This window comes from Ipomoea nil, unplaced genomic scaffold (genome assembly GCF_001879475.1).
Source record: "Ipomoea nil cultivar Tokyo-kokei standard unplaced genomic scaffold, Asagao_1.1 scaffold2845, whole genome shotgun sequence".
In the NCBI taxonomy this organism is placed as follows: Eukaryota; Viridiplantae; Streptophyta; class Magnoliopsida; order Solanales; family Convolvulaceae; genus Ipomoea; species Ipomoea nil.
The window spans coordinates 5,096,164-5,120,743 of NW_017619273.1; the positions used below are offsets into that span (position 1 = coordinate 5,096,164).

The following is a 24,580-nucleotide window of genomic DNA, read 5'->3' on the forward strand; positions in this document are numbered from 1 at the left end:
TTTGAGAGGTTGCTCCCACATTCTTTTTAACTTTCACCTCTATAACCAGTTAAACTGCCCATGCAGGCAATATACATTATTCTTGTGGCGTATCAGCAATAATCAAACATTTATTAATATATAGTTTACAATTTACATTTTAGGGTTGCTTGGTTATTCGAAGTCAACTGCAGCTATGCAATGCAATCACGAGGCCACGTGATACTTTAAGCTTACAAAATGTTATGCCGCATATCAAGATCTATATTATTTTTTAAAAAGCAAAATATTTAATCTATTTATTTTAGGGTCGATTTGAAAATATAAAAAAAAAATTCTGAAAAAATAATTTTCAAAAAATGATTTATTTTCTGTAAAGTAATTTAAATTTCTAATTTGGCCGAAGGTTAAAAAACTAGCTTTTTCTGTTTTGTTGAAAGTTAATAAATTACATTTTTTTTTATGTTTGGTTTATTTTCTAGAAAATGAAAATATTATTTGCTACATATATATAATAACAACAACAACAACAATAATAATAATAATAATAATAATAATAATAATAATAATAATAATAATAATAATAATAATAATAATAATAATAAGAAGTTGTGGTGGTGGTGTTAGTGGTAGTGTGGTGAGGTGGTGGTAGGGGATGAGCAAAGTATTCAATTTGCTAGAAAAACTGCTAACCAAAAGGGTGGAAGGCATCGTATATCCCCAAAAGAGTACTTTGTTTTTCGTATCCATGAAAGAATGAGTGAAAGAATGAGTGAAATCTCAACTATTCTCTATTCTAATAGATTGCCCAACAGTTCTTAGTGGATGCTTACACAATGGTGGAATTTGGTAGACTAATTTTTATAAGGACCAATCAAAAAGCCTTGAGATGTGAAACTTACAAAGGGCTGTCAAATGCCTTCCCGAGGAGAGATTGAACCTAGCACGTTGGGTAAGTGTATAATTTTATCATCCAATTTTACTGGTGGAGCTAGGTATATGATACAAAATTACCAGGATGCAATGGTCGTATGCCGTTGAATAAGATATCCAAATCTTTTCATTACATTTACGTGTAACTCTAACTGGCCAGAAATACAACACTGCGTTGATAGGAGAAACTTAGGGGGCGTTTGGTTCAAGTTATATAACATAACCAAGGGAATGTGACATTCCAAAGCTCACATTCCGGTGTTTGGTTCATATTATCTTAGGGAATCTAACATTCCCAAGGAATGTCACATTCCCTCCACATAGGATTTTGAAGGGAATGTGATTCCCTTCAAAATCTTAGGTAATGTAAGATAACCTTGGATATGTTAGTTTATTATATATATATATATATATATATATATATATATATATATATATATATATAATTATAATTATTTTTGTAATTATATATATTTTTTATTTTTATTATGTTATGTTAGCATATAAAATAATTTTGTTTCTCAAGTTCAATATTTTAGTTAATATTTTAAAATCATATAATTATATATGATACCGTTATCTTATTTATTTATTTTAATTTTTAAATTTATTAAAATATATGAAAATATGTTAAGGATATTATAGTGTGTATAAAATATAATCCTAAACCAAACATGATTATATTACATACCTCAATTTTAACCAAACACAGGAATCTAACATTCACAGTAATCTGACATTCTCAGCAATCTAACATTTCCTAAGGTAATCTGACATTTCGTGAACCAAACGATCCCTTAAAGGCTGAAGATAGACCTGACATTGTGTGTCGAATCTCTAAAATGAAGTTGGATGGTCTAATAAAAAAAGTTTAAGTCTAGAGAAATATTTGGTGCAGTTAGAGCAGGTAAAGTAAACATATTAAATTAATTGTTTATTTTAATTAATATGATTTATTATATACTCATGTCATTATTAAAAATTCATCATTTTTGCCTGCTATATACAATTATACACCATCAAATTACAGAAGCGAGGATTTTCCTATGCACACATCTTGCTTTTCCTTGCAAAAATAAAGAAACAGTTCAGCAAACTTCATGGACTCTATCATATCAGCTGAAATACCTGACAAGGAACACGACAAAGAGTACTACAACTAGTCAAAGAATTCATGATTCATGGTCCATGTGGAGCCGCAAAGAAGAAGTCCCCTCGCATGATAAATGGAAGATGTCCTAAGCATTTTGCAAAGAAGTTTGTTGACTGCTCCAGTTTTGACGAAGATGGATATCCAATCTATAGGCGTCGTGATGATGGTATGATCGTGAACGAAAACCAAATTCAGTTGGACAATAGATATGTCATACCACACAATAGGTATTTGCTTTTGAAGTATAGGGCACACATGAAAGTAGAATGGTGTAAGATGTAACCAATCCAAATCAATAAAATACTTATTCAAGTATGTGAACAAATGAAATAATCTTATAAAATTTATTAAAAATACAATGGAAGAAAATGGCAATGAAGTAATAGATGAGATAAACATGTACTACAATTGTCGTTATGTATCCGCGTGTGAGGCTACATGGCGTCTTCTCAACTTTGATGTGCAATTCATAACACTTGTGGTTGAAAGATAGTGTCACCAATGTATTGAACCGACATACTATTCGTCAAAGTATGTTTCTAGAGTGGTTTGAAGCCAACAAGAGATATGTAGAGGCCAAGATGTTTACTTATATTGAGATGCATAGCTAATAGATTTGTTTGGAAAAAGGATATTTGAGAATGGCATCCAAGGAAAAAGGATTTTCAATTGGTCATATTTTCCATGTACCGCTATGTAGTGGTGAACTATATTACGTTAGATGTCTTCTTAATATAGTTCGTGGCCCTACAGGTTTTAAATACATCTCGTATATTTGATTGCATTGAGTATATGACTTTTAGAGATGCATGTTATGCACATGGATTATTAGATGATGAAAAAGAATACATTGATGGAATCCATGAGGCAAGTAATTGGTCATCAACTCAATCGATGAGAAAACTATTTGTGACATTGTTGATATCCAATTCTTTGAATAGGCCAGAAACGGTTAGAATGATTTGTGGCACCATCTCACAGAAAATTCACAATTAAATCAGCGTAGATTACTACTCAAACTAGGTTTGTTAAAAAAAAAAAATAAAAAAAAAATAAAAAAAAAAAAAACCTTTAATAGATGTACCTTTATACAAGCTACTTTTCATTATAAAGTTATTAATTATATTACTTATAATTAATAATTATGATGATGAGAAAAAACTTTGCTTTGATTGAGTTGGAAAAGTTGTTATAAATACACAATATATAGGTCTTTGAAAGACTTTACTCCGGTGCCTTTTACGAACTTAGTCTATACGACGTTAAGTGAAAATCGATTGTTGCTTAAGGAGTTATTTTATCTTTTACGATTTTTGAGAGTAAAATGGCCAACATGGAAGAGAGAGAGGGAATAAGTTTCTCTTGCAAGGAAGGGGTTTTTCGCTGAAACGTGGGACCCACGGCAGAAATCAGCCAACCATGCTGCCTCGCGTGACTGTCACAACTGCGTCCAGCGGGCGCGTGCACTGCATGCGCCCGCTAGGCACGTTAGGAAAGAATTGTTAGGGTGGAAGTTTGGAAGGTCGAGTTCAAAACCTAGGGTTGAGTACTATATATATAGGGTCAAGTAATATGGACCGATCAATGGCCAGTTGAAAATTGAATCCATAACCTTTCATTTAAAAAAGCTACTTCGTGTCACTAAACTACAAGATTAGTTATTCAAACTTATGACCTAATTTAATATAAATATAATTAACGTTTTGTTTGCTATAATCCCAACCTCACCAGCGACAATCTGGTTCCTCGAAGCTCTAGATACCTGCACGTGTAGCATTTGCCTGACAACCCTTCTATATAAACACTAATGGCCTAATGCCCTTCACATTTTCCCATTACAATCAACAAATATACCATGGCAATATTAAAGATTAATTGTATTATTCTTTTTATATTTATTGTATTGTTAAGTCTCCAGGTTGTTGCAATAGTTCTCCTTTAGAATAGCTCCTTTTAACTTGGTTTCCACCTTTTCCTCTTCTTCCAAGTTACATAGAGTATGATTTTCTCACCTTTACATGGTATTAAGAGCTGTCATTTACTTCAACAAGAATTAATTTTTTTTAGGGTTGGGGTTCAGCCTTTGGAAGAAGAATTAATTTTTTTTTCTTGTACTCCACTCTTTCAAATGGAAATCACCTCTGAAACACAACTTGTTTATTTGACTGCTACCACCCATCTCCCGATCCGTCTAAATGATATGAACTTTCTAGTTTGGCGTCGTCAAGTTCACTCCACACTGATTGGTCTCGGCCTACTCGGCTATGTTGACGGCACCGTCACCGTACCAGCTGCATTTTTGGATGCAACATGTACAACTCCAAATCCGGCTCATCAAATCTGGTATCGTCAAGATCAGATTATTGTTAGCGCTCTCTTAGGGAGCTGCACCGAGTTGTTCAACTGATGATTTCTTCTGCTCCAACCGCTGCTGCAGCTTGGGATCGGCTCAGAGAGAGCTATGCAAACTCATCAATAAGACGCATCAATTGGCTCAAAGCTAAGCTAGCTCAAAATGGAAACGAACGCCTTGGCTTGTATGGATCGAATTTCAAAGTACGGATTGAGATATTGGGATATTAAGGATACTGGATTTAAGGTTCGTAACGTTGCAGAATCCAGCAGTATCGCCCTCGCCTTCTTCAACCACTTCGCTGCTACACAAAGAGCCTCGTTCTCCAACTGCAGCCATGCAATGCAATCACGAGGCCACGTGATACTTTAAGGTTATAAAATTTTAAAAATGGAAAATATTTAATCTATTTATTTTAGGTTCCGTTTGAAAATATAAAAAATATTTTCTGAAAAAGATGATTTTCAGAAAATGACTTAGAATTTTGTAAAATATTTTGATTTTATAGTATTTGGCTAAAGGTTAGAAAACTATTTTTTTTTTTTTGTTGAGAATAATGTACTTTATGAGTTATAATAATGCATGTAATTCATGTGTTAGAATAGTCTATTGTACTTTGTGCATTCTTAGTTGTTTCTTATAAGATTAATTACCTATTTTGTCCTTGCCGATAACCGGCAGTCCAAATTCAAGTTGTTTAGAGGACAAGAGTGACACTATTTATGTCGGCATCCTTTGTATATATTGTTTCTAATTGTGCTGCACGTTTCCTTCTCTATTCCTTGCCACAATTTAGTGGTTATTTTATTTTATTTATGTTATTGTGTTACAATTATGGATTTTATTCAATCAATTTTGTTGTATGTTTATTATTTTTAGGTGTCCTTTTATCCAATTTGTTAAGTTTCCTCCTTACTTCAATTGTCCTTTCCAACAGTTCATCATCATCAGAAGATTTGAGAGGAATTGTTGGGCTAATTCGTGCATTAATTTCTCCAATGGTTAAGCTCAACCAATGCAAGCAGTTTTTGATTCTTTTAATAATCACAACACATTGATGTGTAAGGTTCATTATATAGTTATCTCATTACGAATATTAATTTTCAAGTGATGCGTGTTCAAATTAAAGAAACATTCTATCTAAGATAGTGTAAAAACATTAGAGCATCAAATTCTTTAGTTGGTGAAAGTAGAGGTGGAGACAAAATGGATTCAAACAAAAGAGAAAGACCAAACACCATCGATCATACGTATAAAATAAAGAAGCTACATATCACATATCTATATAATGTTGTAATTAAAGTACAGTCGAAAACAATTCATACAAATCTATGTAAACACAAAATTAGAAGCCAAATAGAAAAGTAAAAGCAGATCAAGAACAATGAAAGTAGAAAATTGCAGCAACTTACACGAGGAGTAAACGAAAGAAACTGGAGAGCAATGTATGTTATGTACTATCTAGAATAGTCGACCATATATAAGTAAAAGTTAGATAATATAATGTTGTAATTAAAATACGGCCAAAAACAATCCATACAAATATATGTATACACAAAATGAGAAGCCAAATAGAAAAGCAAATAAAGAACAATGAAAGTAGAAAATCGTAGCAACTTCCCGGAGGAATACACAAAAATGTAACTTATGTACTATGTAGAATAGTCCACAATATATAAGCAAAAGTACTTTCTTTTAATACATATACAACTGTAAGTTCTTCTCAAGTGAAAGACAATGGTTATAGTATTTTTGACAATATTAATGGAAGGACATAAATTATAATTTTTCTTATAATATATTATATATGCCTATATGGCTAGAGGCCACAGGCCACTTGGTTTTTTTTTTTTTTTTTTTCTTTTTATACTGAACTAAAATCTGTTGAAAAAAATAGCTTAAAATGACATGTTAAGTGGTTATTTTGTGGTACAATAATCAGTGGGGTCCACTTTCGATTTGGGTCGGATCAAAGTTGATTCAGGTTCTTCGTAGTGAGACGAAGAGATTGATATATTGTACGCTTAAAACGGATAATGGATGAATGAGATATTGATTCTCAAAGTAGACCCATTTGAGTTGGAAAATGAAGGCAAAAAGTGAGCTTTTGTCCCATACTGGTTTGGGAAAAAGATTTGCCCCACTATTTATACTAGAGTTCTTTTTAAATTTATTAAATTGTATAGCATAGAGGCTCTCTCTTGTGGGGGTTGCAAATCAAAACTCAAATCCTAAAAAAAATGAGAAATGAGATTGATAAAAAACGCTTCAGCAGTTACGGGGTTAGTTCTTTGAAGTATAAAATACAAGTTAATGGGTTGCTATTGATGAACTCCTCAAGCCCTATAAATTTTTAACATTAATTTTCCAGCCTCAAAACTCTCTGTTTCTACTCATTCTTTAGCTAATTGTGTTCATCCCATTGCTCTAGTTCGCCGGATTCCTTGTTTGATTGTGGGAGGTAGCAAATAAGGTTTTAAGGGAAGAGTGATCGCTTGACTCTTGCTAAAAATCCAACACCAAACACGAGCCAATATCTTCATATTTTCTTTCCTTTTTCTACAGAAAATAAAAATCCATATTTTGTAGGATTATTATTGAGTTTTACCAACGAAATATCCAACAGAATCGAAATCGGAACCGACACGGTTCAGTTTGAACGGTCCAGTTCGAACTGAACCTGGATTATACCTAACAAAAAGTCACAACATTTGTGTGAACCTGGATCCATAGTGCAGTATGAACCCTGGTCTATAGTACAATGATTGTTTATTATCATTACTGATGTGTAAATTCATGAACCAATTAAACACACCCTAAGGGGGTGTTTGGTTCGGGTTATATAGGATAACTAGGGTTATATTGGGTTGGTTACCTAACATTTTAATGTTTGGTTGGAGTTATATATATAACATTCCCTTAAAATCAAATATTGCCTCTACATTATATTTTTCCTTGTTTTTGAGGGAATGTGATTCCCCTATTCATCTTAGGTAATGTTAGATTTTCTTACCATTTTACATTTTTTGTCCTTAACATAAAGGTGAAAGCTTGATTTTGAACTTTATTTTATTCATTTTATTTTTATGAAAGATGACTAGATAAAGGAAAACATAAATTTGGAAAAGAAAGAACATTATATTGTAGTAGTTTGGCACATTTTCATGTTTGCAATGTGATTTGTAATATGAGGGTATTAAGATAAAATAATCATTATAATATAAACAACAAATTAAACCTAACGGAGTAGCTTAAGTGGTAAATAAACTCTCTTTGTGGAGTAGCGGATGAACACCAAACAAATTTATATTACATAGTTCATTTTTTTACCAAACACAAGAATATAATTTTCCGTGAACCAAACGCCGCTTAAAAATAAAATCCAATTTCAAATGGATTGAGAAAACAGCCCAATTCTAACTGGGCTTTGTGGTAAGGGTTCATAGTTTTGGAAAGCCCATTACCTATACACCAAAGGCGCGCCGCGCGCATCAGATCGAAAAAGTTCAAAACTTGCGCCAAGATCAGACGACCGAAAGAGAAATAAAAGTTGGATCGGAGACCTTAATCTTCATATCACAGTGCACTCTCCCGTTTTGTTAACTGGAAAATTGGGATGGATTTCTAAGCAGGTTCATCTATACCCTTTTCCTTCATTTTTGGTTTAGTGTTTAGTTCTATTTTTTCTGATCTACGAGAGAATGAAGATTTTATTTATTTATTTATTTTTTGTGATTTTAGATTCTAGTGTTTGATGAGGCCATGCTCAATGCTAGCAGTTTTACAAAGGCTTTGTAAGATTTTCTTAGCTCTTTCTTTGAGGAATTAGCAAATCATAATTTGCATACTCTGTAATTTATTTTGTTTTGTTCGAGATTACGATTCGATCCGTGTATATTTTCCAAAATTTTGGGGGTAATTATTTGTTATTTATGAACAATTACCATTTGTATTGTTATTTTTGTGGGTATGGTAAATGCTTTTATGATGTATGAGAAAATGCCATTGAGAGTCATAGTTGATGATGAAGTTAAAAGTTTTATTTTCAGGGAATTTGAGAGAGTAGGAGCGCGCCAACTTTTAAACTTTGGCTTGAATTTGAAGTTTACTGTGAAGAACTCAATCAGACAAGTTCACATGGAAAGTAGTAGAAGCAGCAGAATTTCAAGGGGCGCTTTGATTGTCTTTGAAGGGCTAGATCGTTGTGGGAAGACATCACAGTCTAGTAGATTAGTTAAGTATTTGGATAACCTTGGGCACTCCATTCAATCATGGAGATTTCCTGATAGAAATACTGGAATTGGGCAAATGATATCTTCTTATCTTGCTAACAAGTCGCATTTGGATGATCGTGCTATCCATCTCCTTTTCAGTGCCAACCGCTGGGAGAAAAGGTATTCTCTTTTATGTGACAAGAGTAATTGCCTTTTATTTGCTAAGTGATGGATGCTCTTAAAATGAATGATTTTACAGGTTTAGTCATAGAAGAGTAGAAGACTCCACACCCTATTATCTTTTTGGTTCTACACAATATGAAATTTTCACTTAAATGACTTTGATATGTACTATTATATTTGGATTTGCCCAGCATGGTTTATCCATGCTCTGAATGATCAACTATTGACTGGCAATATAATTGCAGGTCATTAATGGAAGAAACTCTGAAGAGTGGGACCACTATTATTGTAGACCGTTATTCTTATTCTGGGGTAGCATTTTCGGCTGCCAAGGGACTTGATATTCAATGGTGTAAGGTAAATACATTCTTCAGTGTTAATATTAAAATTCATGGTTTCTTGGGCTGTGATTTCATGAAGTCTTTTGATGCAGGCTCCTGATATAGGATTGCTTGCTCCAGATCTGGTACTGTACCTTGACATTTCACCCGAGGTAATCAATTTTTCAGTTTAAATGCATGTGTAATTGTAGAAATAGTAAAACATTTTATTGTAGTGTCAAATTTGAACCAGTGGCACCAGTATGGTTTTATTGCCTGTTTGGTTTAGTTATTGCATGCTTGGTCATTTTGGGAGTGATGATATTTTCAATATAGGTTTGCATTTGTTATGCACTATTTAGTCCCTTTGGAAAGTATTTGGGGCAAGAAATTGCCAGTTAACAGCCACCTGGATGCGATGGCTTGCTTCACTATTCGTCAATCTTTTGCGGTTCTCTAATTTTTAGAGAGAATTCAGCTAATATGTCATATTTGTTTCTTTCTGATATGGATGATGCACTGGTGTATCTTTTATATTTCTTGTGGTTTATTGAGAATTTGTTCTTAAAATATGCTAGAGAGCTGCTGAAAGAGGAGGTTACGGTGGTGAGAGGTATGAGCAGTTGGAGTTTCAGAAAAAGGTTGCCCTCTCTTACAAGGCCCTTCAGGATTCATCATGGAAGGTAAGTGACATTATTTTGGAAAATACTACATGCACTCCCATTTCTTACTCCCAATGTGTACTCCCTCTCACAAATTCTTGATGTAGACACATTCTCTGGGACCCATATGATGAAAATAGCCAATCTTTGTTTGCCATGTCATGGAGTACAAGTGAGGGATTAGAATTTGGGAGTACATGTAGTAGAACTCCATTATTTTTTAAGTATGGCCCAGTCTTTACCTTTAGGGGTAGTACAGAGAACAGACACTTATGCTGCATTTAGAGCTTTGATATTCAGTAGCAAGATCATAGGCCATGTCTGCCAGGATACCAAAATGCATTTAGTTTTCAGCTCAGCAATGCTTGTGATTTATGAATGAGTCTAGATGGGATATTGATTTGCCTATATTAGCCTTGTTTGGTAAAATAGTTAGCTTATCAGCCAATTTTGGCTTATTTGACCACTATTAGCTGTTTGACTTGGTTAAACAATCAATATGAGTGTTTGATTAATTAGCTTTTTGTAACAACTTATTGCTCCAAAATGCTAAAATCAAAAAGCTGTTCAAAGTAGTTTTTTCGATCAGCTTTTTGAGAAAATCATTTTGTATGTAATCAGCTAAAAGCTAACTTACCAAACACTTTTCTACAATAATGCTATCAACTAGTTAAAACCACTAACCCAATCAGCTAACTACCATTTACCAAACACCCCCATGGACCCATTTACTCGTAAGAACCACATTTGAATACAGTTTTTCCATGATGAAGCAGCAGAAAGTCCTAATCATAGATCCCTTTTTTTTCTTTTCTTTTTTTTTTTCTGATTTAGATAATAGATGCAACCCTTCCTATGGAAGACATTGAAAAAGAGCTGAGAGAAATTGTGGTGGAGTGCATGATAAAGTGCCAAGAAGGAAAACCCTTGTCGCTGCTGTGGTCGAGCTAAGTTTATGCCCTTTGTTGAGAGGATGCGAACTTCCATTATGTCTGTTATTTAGCCCTACATTTTCTCTTATGCCAGGCAGTCTTGGCAATGTAATCTATAATCAATTAATCATTATGTAGTCTTCAGAACATTAAAAATCCAAGGTTTGTTGTATGCTGCTCTGGGCTACCAATCTTTGCACTTTGTTGTTTTACTGTTGTTACACTGGGTACTCCATTACTAGCTATCATATTCTGTTATGTTTAAAGTGGACAGATTTCTTGTGTTTATTAATATTTGGACATGTCTGATGGGAAATTGAGTCACCGTAATTTACATCTTTTCAAATGCTCTGTCAAGTTGGGGTTGGGGATTCGACCTTTTGGGAGAAGAAAAAGTTTAAAAGAAGCATTTCAATGTGCTCAAATTCTATCCAAAGCAGAAAGCAGTACACATTGATACTATTCTGCAAATTAGTTTAATTCCTGCAGTTTCTAAACAAATTAAAGAATCCAGTCAAAATAGGAATATCTTAAATTCCAATAAGGGATTTAAGAGAATTGTTAATGGCCAGACAGCTAGTAGTGTGTACTGCAAGGTGAAGAGATTAAAAAATATAATCCATCCATTAATCCAATATATACAAATAAATAATAAACAACAAAACTTACAGCTTTATTCTACTTCATTATATCCAATAATATATATATATACACTTAATTCTAATATATACAAATAAATAATAAACCCTAAAAAATTGCTACTTTATTCATTAATATAAACATTAGTGACAATTATATATTCAATTATTTTCTTGGATTGACTAGTCATTAATTTGATTAATCTTTATCTAATCATTAAATCAAATTCATTTTGTATTAATTATTAGTTGACTGTATTAAAACTGATTATTAATCAAAACAAAAATTAATTAAATATGCTAAGGGTATATAATTAAGGAGTATTTGGTGAAAAGAGAAAATTTCAGTAGGGTTATCCTTTTTTATATAATTATGAACATAGAGTTGTGAACATAATTATGAACATATAATTCTGTAATTATGAATATAGAGATTCAATAATTGTGAATATGAAGTTCAAAAATTATAAATATATAGCTTTATAATTATGAACATATAGTTCCGTAATTGTGAATATAAAGTTCAATATTTATGAATATACTAGTTTTTAACGCGCATTGCGCGATTGGGATAATGCCCAATGATTTTTTTTAAATAAGTATTTTAAAGTATATTAAGGCAAGATTATATTGAAATTGTTCGTGCATAGATAATTGAAAGTTGAATTTGCGTATTTAAATAGGTAATTCTTCTCCCAAAGGTTGAGTCCCCAACCCCAAGGGCCCCCCACACTCCGACCCGGCAGAGCATTGTGGGAAGTTGTAAATCACGGTGACTCAATGGTTTAGCAGACCCACTTTGGACATAATTCCTGCATTGCCGCCGCCGAGGTTCAAACCTTGGTCTCTTCTCCGAAATACTACACACTACACCATTGAGCTAAGCTCGTGCGGTTTAAATAGGTAATTCTAAGTTTACAAATGCAAGATAATATAGTCAATATTGATTATAATTGTCACTAAAATAATTGTATAGGTATGGTTGAAACCAAATACGGGACATAAGGGAGAACAAATAAAAATTAGGGCATAAAATATTAAATATATACTAATATTGTTTGAGGAGATTCCGACATTAGGATTTGTGGTTAAGTTCTATTAAGACTTTAATATTAGAATTAAATTAATGGTGTAGTTATAATTCTATATTAGACTTTAATATTAGAATTATACTAACGGTGAATTAACGAAAAAGTTAAATGGATAATCATATAATTAAGGATAAATTAGAAAATCTTAAAAGAAAAAAATTAAAACCTGGCCTGAACAATATGAACCATTCATTTGATTTAATAATTTGGCGGTCATTTTTTCTACCCAATGTTAATAATTAAATAAATTCGCTGGTCAAATCCGCTAGTATAATCCGTTAATGCTAACAGCTGACTGCTGATTGTCAAACAAGGACATTGCGAGGTAGTTCTCACTTCAATTTGTTGTGTGATTTGAATACTCTCTTTGTCACAAAATCTCTCAAAAGTAGTTAACATGGTTGGCTTTATTAATTATATTTTTTTAATTTTTTCATGGTATTAATAAAATACTTGATAAATAAATATATAGCATTATTTTATGTTATAACTTTGATATTTAATTAGAAAAATAGTGCACAAAAAAAGATAATAGATAATGTAGTGAATATAATCAATTGATGAATTTGAATGTAAAAAATTTTACATTTGAGAAAAATAAAGATAATATAACTAATGAAAATATTTCTTTTAATTAATTTATTGATAATTAATAAATTTTTTTTCACTGAATAAAGACATTGTAAGGACAATGTAGCGAATATAATCAATTAATAAATTTGAATATAAAGAATTTTTATATTGAAGAAAACTAAAGACAATATAACTAATAAAATTATTTATCTTATTTAATTTATTGATAATGAATATTTTTTTTTTGAATAAAGACATTGTGGACACATAATTCTAAATTAAAGAAATGCATATGTATTATTTTTTGTTGTAACTACTAAATTATTATTTATATAATTTAATAAGGGTAAAATAGAGTACTAATTATGCCAACTTTGATTGGGATGAGGTTCGAACCTAAGACCTTTTTTTTTTATTGAAATCAATGAGTAAGTTAACGGTGAACTAACGGCAATTCTTAAAAGTTTAACGGAATTAGTAACGGTGTGTGGGTATTTTAGGAAATTTTAGTGTAAAATTTAAATCTGATCAATCTTTTAATCAATCTGAGCCATTCATTTGATTAAAATCTGTGACCGCCATTTTTTCTACCCATTATAGACCTAACTCTCTTGGGCTCTTATTAGTATAGTAGATAGTAGATATAGCTTTATAATTATGAACATATAATTCAATAATTATGAACATAGAACTGTGTCCACCTTGCACGGTGAACATGGTTCCACAGCATAACGATTGAAGTTTTTTGACAAGTTATTCTATGTACTAAGATCCACCTTGCATTGTGGATTCTAGTTCAAAATGTTATTCAGACTATGTGAATGCAATTAACATATAAATTAAAGATACATAATATCTTAAAATATGTTAACTGTAAATACATAATATGTTAATTGTAATAGGTACACAATTTATTAACAAAAGACACATAATATATTACCAATAGACACATAATATGAATATTGTCCCTTAGGGTTAGGGTGGGAAGAATAATATAAATATTGTTTTGGATTAGGGTACACAATGCAAGATGAACCATGGTCCATGATATAACAGTTGAGTCTTTGACTTTTTTTTTCTTCTTTTATCAATTCCTCAAAAGTCAAAACCTTCCATAATCCAAGAGTTTACAATGTAAGATCATTTTTAGGACACAGAAAGGTTTTAAGGTGATTCCTTGAATAAAAATTATTTTATTTCAAATTATTACATAATATAATTTCTATTTGATTATATGCATGATACATAATACACTTTTTTTTTTTTGAGTGAAAGGGTCATTTGTTTTACATTTTGTTATTGGGTGAAAGGGTCATTTGTTGTTTTTTTTTTTTTAATAAGTTTGAAGGTTTATATGAAACTTTTTCTAATTCAATGGTGCAACTGAACTTTTAAAATAATTTGAGAGTTTATTTGTTAATTTTTTTTCTCTTTTCTATTACATAATAATGATTAAAAATAGTAGATGTCTATTTAATTTGGGATAGTAATTAATTAAAAGACAAATAATTCTAAAACATGATTTTATTAATTTTATTTAATTAGCATACATTTATTGCCTTATTGGGTGTTGTCTTATTAATGGAACTTCGACGTACTTCCTCTAGGCTTCATAGTGAGGCAAGTCACCAGCTAAGTCCTTCATGGCTTGCGACTGGCCGGAAATCACGCCGGCGGTCGACGGATTCTCCGGCAAGACGATGGAATATCCGTCGTCCCACCCACCCATGTCGTGTGCCATTAGCTGCCACACCATACTCCCCGCCATCGTCCCGCCGGCCTTTGCCAAGTCATATGTGTCCTTGTAAACCGTCGTTAAGAAAGAGTCGCGAACGGCGATGCTAAATCCTCCGTCTCGGCTAGACTTGCCGAATTCGGCCAACACCAATGGCTTCTTCACTACAGTCTTTGCATCTTCCCAGTGGCTCCTCATCCAATTCTCCATGAATTCCATTTGTTCATCGTCACTTTTCCCAGACACCCTAAAGACAAAATTTACTGTTAGGATCGAACGCTTATCACTACGCCAGAAGGGTAAAAACGTAATTTTTTTTTTATATACCACTATATTTTCGAAAAACAGATCAAAATGCTGGATTTGACCTTTCACGGGCCTCTGCCCAAAAATGTAATTGAGTCATTTTGGTTGCAATTAAAGAAGATAGACTTTACCATTGATCAGTGTATGCATGGATGGTGGCAAAGTCAATTTCAGGAACAAGATGGTTACTAATGAAATCAGTTCCCACTTGGTATCCAGGGTTGAATTTCTCCCTATCAGGCTCTGAATCTCCATAAAACCCTTCCATTCCTATCTCCAATAGGTGCTTGTTGTCCAATGATTTCACGTAACTTGCAATTTCTTGAACCCATCCCTATTACAAAAATATTGATTTAAAAACTTTAAGGATTTAAAATTTTACTGAAATATTTCGATACAGAGGTTTACTAACTAATTAATTGGGAAAAAGTTTCAATTAATTCATAAATAAAAATCTTGGTTCAGTTAACCGTTAAAACATTTTCCATATTAAGTTAATTTAGTTTAGAATTAAGACCCTAGATGAATGAGGTGCTTGGTAAATAGATGTTGACTGATAACTGTTAGCTGATTGGATTAATATGTTTGATTAGTTGATAATATTGATTGATTATAGAAAGATGTTTGGTAAATCAGCTGTTAGTTGATAGATGATTATATGTAAAATAGCTTTCTCAAAAAGTTAATCGAAAAAGCTGTTTTGAGCAGTTTTTTGAATTTAGTCTTTTGAAACAATAAACTGTTACAAAAGCTAATTAATCAAACACTTATATTGGTTGTTTAACCAAGTCAAACAACTAATAGTACTCAAACAAGGCAAAATTGGTTTGATAAGCTAACTATTTTACCAAACAGGGCCAAAATAAATTTGGATGCAAATAACATTTTCTAACAAATTAAATGATTTAGCAATTAGTTATTCTTCCCAAACTTCACCCCTATGACCAGTTGAGCTGCTCATGCGGACAGCAATTAGTTATTAAATACACAAGTAGCGACAAGTCTTTTATTTTTATTTTTTTATATGCTTGAAGATCTATCGCCTAATAGTGCGGCATGTAATTGTACTGTTATATATTGATGTGGGCAAGTAATTGTTATTGATTAGATGGAACTCATACTATATATCAATTAATTCATGTGAGGTTGTGAATATATATACGCAAACTTTTCAAAATATAAATTTAATCGCAGTCGTACTCTCGCACATTAAATATTAATTAGAGAGTACATTTTAATTTAGTGTTGCATGCTGGCAGCCGTGGGGCCGTTCGTTCATCTCTACAAGAAAAAAAAAATTAGAAAAAAAAAATTGAAAGAGACGACAATGTACTCACGTTAAGGGTTTTTCCAGAATAATCTTTCTGGCAACGAGGTTCATTCATTAGTTCCCATGCCATGATGATTGGATCATCCTTGTACGCTGTTCCAGTAACTGTATTCACTCTCGTTATAATTTTCTGCAATATTTATATATGAAAAAATTCGTAAGAAAATTTATTGAAATATGAAGTGTTTAATTTATCAACAAATATTATTGTAAGTAAGACACATATATATCGTGTTATAGTAACGTTTTATGTTTAATTAATTACGTACGTACCTTGATATGGTTCTTGTAATAGCCTATGAGAACAGGATTAGTGTAGAAGTCATCTTCGCTATCGATTTGTACGCCTGAATCTCTTGCCCAGTTTGCATATTGTGCTTTGCCTCCAAAGTCATTCCAATTGTTCACAAAGCTTAATATTAAGTGAATCCCATATGTTCTTGCTTCCGAAATCACAAAATCAAGTCCCTACATATACATAGTATAATTGTAATATTTGTCACAAATATATTTTTTAGAATTATCAAAAGGACAAATTAAAACAACTGGTTAAGTTATTAAACAATTTCAACTAAATTGGTCGGGCTGTTAAATTTTTTTTTGAAAACCAGCCAGACTTTTAATTTAGTAACCACAGAGTTACTAGTTCTATTCTTAGTGAAAGTGGCCTATTGGCCTTTTTGAATAGACGGGATTTACCCACTATATATATACTTTTTGATAGTGATTGCAGATTTCTCTGATTACTAAGAAAATATGTTTAAAAATATAATGAACCTGAAAAACACATTCGTCATAAACGCCGGGAGAGGTTTGTAAGGCGTTGTATTGGTTGCCGTCACTGAAGGCCCAAGTCCGGCAAACGGAGAGGCCGGCGGCGGAAGCTTGTTTCAGCACCTCCGTGACTTTGTCCCTCTGATCGGCGTCACTCGCCACATGCATCAGCCAGTACGAATTGAAACCGTTGAAAAGAAACGGCGAGCCGTTGAGCTCGAAACGGTCAGTGTTTCTGGTAATCCAGCCATCCACCCTGGGCAGCCTTTGGTGGGTTAGAGAGTGGGATAGCTCCGCCATGGCGTGCGACTGGGAGGAAAGGACAGCGGCGGTGGAAGGATTTTCCGGCAGGACGATGGAGTACCCGTCGTCCCATCCGCCCATGTCTTGTGCCATGATCTGCCACACTATGGTCCCCGCCATTACGCCGCCGTCCTTGGCGAGGTTGTAAGTCTGGCCGTAAACCGTAGCCATGAAAGAATCTCGGACGCCGACGGTGAACGCTCCTCCGTCCCGGCTTGACTTTCCGAATTCTGCAAGCACTATGGGCTTCTTAAGCACAGTCTTTGCATCTTGCCAATGGCTTGTTATCCACTTCTCTAGAAATTCCATCTGAACATCCTCACTTTTCCCGGAAACCCTGTAAATCATTCACATATATTGTTAGGATCAACGCTTACCATTTAAGCCAAAAACTATAGCTAGTAGTGAAAAAGCAACTTTTTTCTTATAAACAGCCGTCACATTTTCGATAAGCTGGATACTGAACTTGGTCTTTTAAACCCTTTATTTGCCTCCGTCCAACAATTCCCAGTCACAGGTGATAGATTAGGCCTTTACAGGCCACCGCCCAACAATCCCAGCAGCCAACAGGTGCTAGACTAGACCTTTATTGGCCTCCGCCTAACAATCCCAGCCACCAGGTGCTAGATTAAGCCTTTACCGGGCTCGGCCCAACAATCCCTAGCTACCATATGCTAGATTGGGCCTTTACAAGCCTTCGCCCAACAATCCCCAAACACAGATGCTAGATTAGGCCTTTACCAGCCTCAGCCCTACAATCCCACCCACCAGGTGCTAGACTAGGGCCTCTGCCCAACAATCCCAGCCACCAGGTGCTAGACTAGGCCTTCATCGACCTCCGCCCAACATACATGTTAATTTATATGCATCAAGCGTAGCTTTGAGCTTGCAAAGATAGATATGGTGTTGAATTGCTTACCATTGATCAGCATATACATGGATGGAGGCGAAGTCAATCTCATGAATAAGGTGGTTGCTAATGAAATCAGTTCCCACTTCATAACCAGGGTTGAACTGCTTCCTGTCAGGCACTGAGTCTCCATAAAATCCCTCCATTCCTATCTCCAACAGGTGTTTGCTGTCTATTGACTTCACAAAGCTTGCAATTTCTTGAACCCATGCCTGCAGCCCGGCCGTCCGGTTTTTTAATCAAATGTATATATAATACATGGATTTATAATGTTAAACAAACTACTAGAGTAGTATACACGTTTGTGATGAATCTCATTACGTATTACTCCTATTAGAGTAAGGCAAATTATACTGTGCCACATAAATAAATGTTTATTTTTAATACATAGAGTATATTAAAAGTTTATTATTTAATTTGTATACATATTGAAGATTTATTATTTAGTAGTACTAATAATGAACTTTCAGTACACAAATAATAAACTTTCAGAAAATGTATATTCAATGTATTAAAAATAAACTTTTAATATATTAAAAATATACTTTATATCAATGATTCACAGTGGACCATGGTCCAATTTAAGTTTTTCTAACATTATAATTACAAAAAATAAAAAATAAAAAAAATGAGAGACGATATTTGTCAACTTTTCTGTTGGTTTGACTTTTTTTCCCATAAAATGTTTGTTTGGTGGTTGGTTATGTTGTGGGAAATGCAATAGTGATGATATATATTGCTCACATTAAGAGTATTTCCAGAGTAATCGGCTTGGCAGCGAGGCTCATTCATTAGTTCCCATGCCATCACGGTTGGATCATCCTTGTATGCAACTCCAGTAATTGTGTTGTTTCTTGTTATAATTTTCTGCAAAATAATAATAATAATAAATACATGCAAAATTTAAACAAAAATTATAAAATAAAAATAAAAATAAATACACGTACAAGCCATGCATGTTAGAGTTACTATTCAAAGCAAGCATTTTGTCTATTCATCATTTAAAAAAATTATGGAAGCTAGTTATTAGATAATACGGAGTATATTTTAAGAGGCTAAAGTTTAATTTGATTAAAAAAAATATGTAACTCACTATTTTATATGATTTCGTACCAATAATGCATTTTTGCATGCATGCATTCTAATATAAATTATAATAATTTAGTCTCATGAGTTAGTTAGACTTAATGGATTATTTTACCTTGATGTGGTTCTTGTAATAATCTTTGGGGACAGATTGAGTAAAGAAATCATCGTCATTGTTAACCTGTGCTCCTGAATCTCTAGCCCATTGTACATATTGTGCTTTGCCTCCAAAGTCATTCCAATTGTTCACGAAGCTTAATATCAAGCGAATCCCATATTTTCTTGCTTCCGAGACCACAAAATCAAGCCCCTAGGATACCATTATAAATATAAATATTAAACATATAGTCCTGACTATCAATTTAGATTTTTAGGTGAGACAGAACACATACTTCAATTCTACAAATTCAGAAAAAAATTACAAAATAGAATGTCAACCAAGTGGAAAATCATTGCTGAAAATTATGAAATTTCCGACCAACTGAAAGTGATCTTAAATAAGTTGAAAGCAAAAAGTGGTCGAAAATAGCAATAAAGGTTTTTCTGAATACCAAAAGCTGTTGGAACAAGGCTTTCGACTTGATTTAAGATCAGGTGGTCGGAAATTTCATAATTTCCAGCCGTGAATATAGCAAAAAGTTAACCTGAAAAACACGTTCGTCATAAACGCCAGGAGATATTTGCAGTCCATTGTAGCGGTTTCCGTCGCTAAAAGCCCAAGTCCGGCACACCGATAGGCCGGCGGCTGAGGCATCCCTGAGCACCTCGGTGACTTTGTGCCTCTCGTTGGGGTCACTCGCAACGTGCATCAGCCAATATGAGTTGAAGCCGTTGAAAAGAAATGGTGAACCGTTGAGCTCGAAATGTGCATCCTTTATTGTAACCCATCCTTCAACTTCTGATATTTTTGGCTGTGTAGTAGCTTTCATGAAAGAAGCCATTGGCACGAGTGAGAAGTACGTGTGTTTGAGATTGCTAATGTTTTGAAGATCGATCAGAAGGTGTGAGCTGATTGGTTGGATTTTAGGGTTATTTATAGTATTTTAGGATGGAAGATAGTTAGAAGTAATTTACTAAAAATAGAATGTTAGGGTGGTTTGCTTGTGCGTGCTAGCTAAAATTCTTCGTAAGCTTTTTTGTCTTTATGAATTATATAATTGGATTGTATATTAGTTATTATGCAATGATACTTATGCTTAATTAATGGATTCTCTCACTTATTGGACTAAGCTAGTTTTTTAAAAGAGTTTTTATTTTGCGTTTGAGTACTTATTGTGTGTGTGTTTTTTTTAAAGATCAATGTGTGACAAAAATGACTACTTTAAAAAGGGGCTATCGGAGGCTAAAAGTGAAAGAGGTCCATATGAAGGAATTATCCATAGTACATGCCCTTGAGAACGTTGGCTTTTCAAAGGGTAAACAATAAAATATTGTGTAGTGGTATTTGAATTTGATATGTTCTTTTACGTACTGAACTACTGTTTTTGGACGAGTTTTATTGAGTTTGAATGCTTATCATCACTTTACTGGTGTACGTGTTTACGATTATAAAATAATCATTGTCACTTTCCATAATTTGTATTGATGCTTGAAGGATGGTGAAGTATAATGTAGTTATTATTAGTTAATATATTAATACTGTTATAAAATTATATTGCATAGTTATTGTTTTGAGCAAGAAATTAAAAGAAAAAAAAAACTATATAAACAACAAATTAAAAACAAAAAGCAACAAGATTTTATGGGGTGTTGAGTATAGAAATTAAAAGAGCAGTTATTTCCGTTACGTTGAGAACTAAAAATGTCAGTTTGAGCATTTATGAAAGGTGTTTTGGTTGCAAATTGGATAAGGATTATGACGACGGCGGCAAGGAGTTTTGGTTGCAGACACCATACCTCAACCTCTCTTTCAGTTGATAAGAATGGGAGAGAGTTCAGTATGGTCAATAATATTTAATAGGTATACATACTCAATTAGTTTTTATGCTATTGAAAAATGTTTAATCTAATTTAGTAATTTTTATATTATAAATTTGATCAATTTAACCTTTGTACTGTTACAAAATAGAATAATTAAGTAAAATTATTAATATCATTAGTTAAAGGGTTAAATACTTAAATATGCTAACATGACTAGAGTTAGAGTATATGGTGATTTTCAAATCACTAATTAATAATATGCTAAAATAAAAATATTTAAAATATCATATCACTAACATAAATGGATTCCATGGCATTGGAATAATAATAACATACTGTAATTTTAAATTCAATTCAATAAGGTAGTTTATAACTTGGATATATATTAAAATATTAATATAAAAAAAATCAAAAAAATAACTTCCTTTTTTTGAAAATCAACCAATAAATGATTGTATTAATGAAGCAAAACTGCAATTGAGTCATGAGGGATTGAATCCCAATACATAAACTGGTCCTGAGAGAAGGCTAAAGAAGTTAAAACATGTGCATGTGAATTAACATGCCTAGTAACATAATTTAATGAACAATAAGTAAAAGAAGTCATTAAAGACCTACATTCGTCCACTACAACCCCAACATACGACATTATAATCGTTGACTCCTGTCGTATAGCATTCTAAAGTTGCGTGCAATCCGTGAGTAGATCCAAAGACGTACTAAATCACATACTATCAAAATTACAATGATAAACAAATAATATAATAATTAATTAATACTAACTTTCAATACTAATTAATGTATATTGTTTGGTAATATATGATTCTTATTATACTACTAGTTTCACAGCATTGTGCAACTGATTTAAAGCCCAATGCTGTATTTAAATAGATAATTTAAAGTATATCAATGTAATATCATATAGAAAAAATTTATTATAGTTGGTATTAAAATTAATGTTTAATTCGCATTTTTCTAAAAACAATTATCTAAATATTTATTGTAGTTGGTATGGTATTAGGTAGTATATACTACTTTTGGTTGAAATTACTCTAAGTTTTGTTATTTGGTTTTTGGATATGTTTGTTATTGTCTTTGTCTTCATTGCTTGTCCGTTTTTTTTTTTTTTAATTGGTAGTGTCCCATATGTAATTGGGTTACTGGTGCTAGTTTGTAAAAAGAACAAATTTAGTTTAATCAGTTTTGTTACCTTATCCTTTTGCGTGGGTGCATGCCTTGAGCACTTGACCCCAAATCCCTGCCACCAATTCAGTTAGCGTCGCCACTGCCTACTAAATGGCCTGGGTAGTTGCCTGGAGATCCACAGGTGGTACATACCAGTGTACCGGGGCCTTGATGTCCTCCACCACAGCTATTGTTGAGTTGGTCCCAATGCCGTCATGTGAGTACGTCGGCCAGGCGTCCATGCTAGCATTGCCGTTGTGGTGCAGGCCACGGGAACCACGGGATCTAGATCGTGCTATCTTCTTGTATGATCAGACACATGAAGTGTTCATCATGTTTGAGAGTTGATCTCAGGCTCTCAATGAAAGCACCACTGACGGTAAATATGTTGCCAGAGTATATTTGGAAAGAATAATAAAGTAGAATTGTTTAATAATTTTGGTACAAAGTGTTGCATGTGTCCAAATTTTGAGTGTGTCCCCCTCAAATGGGTCTTGACTTTTATACAATACAATGATAATGGTTACAATAATGATAGGAACGGGCAACGACCTCCTAATAAGGGTGGCGCTCTCCTTCATAAGTGCTCTAGTCGTCATAACTGCTAAATGCATTGGCTCGATCTACGTTTGATGCTCAGCTTTGGCCGTTATTGTTTGACCGTCTTAACTGCCTTGACCGGTCCGGGTCGAGTCTAGTTGCATGTCATATTATATTACAGAAGTCATTTTTCGAAGTTTCTAAATATTAGGACTCTATGTATATGAGTCTGTTTAGAACTTCTTATCCTTGTCACACTGTGACTCTCTACTTCTTATCATTGTCACACTGTGACTCTCTATTCTATATATTCACATCATCTGATCTCATTGTAATTAAGTTCAGAAAATATAATACAATCAGTTCTCATCTGGTATCAGTTAGCTAGGGTTTTGTGATTCATAAAATTAAGAAGATGCAGCGCTGCGATGGCAACCTTAATTACCGTGGAGGTCAGCAACGTGGCTATGATGATCCGTGTCAAATTTGTAAACGTTTTGGTCACACGGGAGCCAATTGTTTTTGGCGCTATGATGATCTGTGTCAAATTTGTAAACGTTTTGGTCACACGGGAGCCAATTGTTTTTGGCGCTATAATGATCCGTGTCAAATTTGCAAAAGTTTCGGTCACACAGGAGTCAACTGTTTTCGGCGATATTCAGGGGCTCCGGGTTCTCAGGCTAATTTGGTGTTTCAGAATGGTTTAGTTGCTAAAACCTCGTCAAATTCTCATACTTGGGTTCCGGACACTGAAGCCACAAATCATGCAACTCCGAACATCGCTGCCCTTTCTACATCGGAGAAGTACACTGGTGATGACACTTTACGTGTCGGTGACGGTATGGGTTTATCTATTAGTCATGTTGGCCATGCCTCTTTTAATACCCCTTCTAGATCATTTACATTGTCTGATATACTTCACGTTCCGCGTTTGTCTAATTCTTTATTATCTGTTCAAAAGTTTGCATCCGATAATAAAGTCTTTTTTGAGTTTCACCCCTCCTTTTTTGTTGTAAAAGATATCAATACCAAGGAAATACTTCTTCGGGGCAATAGTTCGGGGGGACTATACACACTTTCATTACCTAGTTCGTCTCCGTCAGCGTTTATTTCCGCTCGTGCCTCGGCTTCCACTTGGCACAATCGTCTAGGTCATCCTCATAACCGTGTTCTTAGCCATATACTTCGTTCTTGTTTGGTTAGTGGGTCTCGTGATAATATTCGTTGTCATAATTCTTTATGCAATGCGTGTCAATTAGGCAAATCTGCCCGTTTTCCCCTCCCCCGTGTTGCTTCCTCTAGTTCTCAAGTCCTAGATCTTATTTACACAGACATTTGGGGTCCTGCGCCCACTTTATCTACTTCTGGCTTCCGTTATTTTGTGATCTTTGTGGATGACTATTCCCGTTATACATGGTTCTTTCCTATGAAATTAAAGTCTGTTCTTTATGTCATCTTTG

The 24,580-nt window shown here is 33.5% G+C and overlaps 3 protein-coding genes across 5 annotated transcripts; 1 reads left to right on the forward strand and 2 right to left on the reverse strand.

Moving 5' to 3' along the window:
• Nucleotides 1-7,869: 7,869 nt before the first annotated feature.
• On the forward strand, nt 7,870-11,000 carry LOC109159717 (thymidylate kinase-like). 3 transcript variants are annotated; one of them, XM_019307813.1, is made up of 7 exons: nt 7,870-8,050; nt 8,160-8,212; nt 8,456-8,812; nt 9,061-9,172; nt 9,249-9,308; nt 9,714-9,818; nt 10,632-11,000. In XM_019307813.1, the coding sequence occupies exons 2-7, from the start codon at nt 8,181-8,183 to the stop codon at nt 10,746-10,748; spliced, it is 783 nt and encodes a 260-aa protein (XP_019163358.1). In that variant the 5' UTR covers nt 7,870-8,050; nt 8,160-8,180; the 3' UTR covers nt 10,749-11,000. The 3 variants fall into 3 exon arrangements, with proteins under 3 accessions (XP_019163358.1, XP_019163359.1, XP_019163360.1); XM_019307814.1 differs by having other exon boundaries at nt 8,468-8,812; XM_019307815.1 differs by lacking the exon at nt 8,160-8,212 and having other exon boundaries at nt 7,912-8,050; nt 8,468-8,812.
• A 3,579-nt stretch (nt 11,001-14,579) lies between these two features.
• Nucleotides 14,580-18,607, reverse strand: LOC109159737 (mannan endo-1,4-beta-mannosidase 1-like). The gene is made up of 6 exons (XM_019307847.1): nt 18,399-18,607; nt 17,180-17,816; nt 16,676-16,870; nt 16,410-16,532; nt 15,204-15,406; nt 14,580-15,013 (listed from the first exon to the last, which is right to left on the reverse strand). Exons 1-6 carry the CDS (start codon nt 18,533-18,535, stop codon nt 14,635-14,637), a joined length of 1,674 nt encoding a protein of 557 aa, XP_019163392.1. The 5' UTR covers nt 18,536-18,607; the 3' UTR covers nt 14,580-14,634.
• Nucleotides 18,608-18,706: 99 nt separating this feature from the next.
• Nucleotides 18,707-20,416, reverse strand: LOC109159876 (mannan endo-1,4-beta-mannosidase 5-like). The gene is made up of 4 exons (XM_019307985.1): nt 20,120-20,416; nt 19,591-19,785; nt 19,134-19,256; nt 18,707-18,742 (listed from the first exon to the last, which is right to left on the reverse strand). The coding sequence occupies exons 1-4, from the start codon at nt 20,414-20,416 to the stop codon at nt 18,707-18,709; spliced, it is 651 nt and encodes a 216-aa protein (XP_019163530.1).
• Between the last annotated feature and the right edge of the window lie 4,164 nt (nt 20,417-24,580).

What these genes read in the sequence shown, in the direction of transcription:
- LOC109159717 (XM_019307813.1), top strand. Translation starts at nt 8,181, where the DNA reads ATGCTCAATGCTAGCAGTTTTACAAAGGCTTT. An exon ending in AGCAGTTTTACAAAGGCTTT is followed by an intron (nt 8,213 to 8,455) that starts GTAAGATTTTCT and finishes TGAAGTTAAAAG; the next exon opens with TTTTATTTTCAGGGAATTTG. An exon ending in GCCAACCGCTGGGAGAAAAG is followed by an intron (nt 8,813 to 9,060) that starts GTATTCTCTTTT and finishes ATATAATTGCAG; the next exon opens with GTCATTAATGGAAGAAACTC.
- LOC109159737 (XM_019307847.1), bottom strand. Translation starts at nt 18,535, where the DNA reads ATGGAGGGATTTTATGGAGACTCAGTGCCTGACAGGAAGCAGTTCAAC. An exon ending in ATTCTGGAAAAACCCTTAAC is followed by an intron (nt 15,407 to 16,409) that starts GTGAGTACATTG and finishes TTTTTGTAATAG; the next exon opens with GGATGGGTTCAAGAAATTGC. An exon ending in CATGCATACACTGATCAATG is followed by an intron (nt 15,014 to 15,203) that starts GTAAAGTCTATC and finishes TTTTGTCTTTAG; the next exon opens with GGTGTCTGGGAAAAGTGACG.
- LOC109159876 (XM_019307985.1), bottom strand. Translation starts at nt 20,416, where the DNA reads ATGGCTTCTTTCATGAAAGCTACTACACAGCCAAAAATATCAGAAGTT. An exon ending in ATGACGAACGTGTTTTTCAG is followed by an intron (nt 19,786 to 20,119) that starts GTTAACTTTTTG and finishes ATGGTATCCTAG; the next exon opens with GGGCTTGATTTTGTGGTCTC. An exon ending in ATTACAAGAACCACATCAAG is followed by an intron (nt 19,257 to 19,590) that starts GTAAAATAATCC and finishes ATTATTTTGCAG; the next exon opens with AAAATTATAACAAGAAACAA.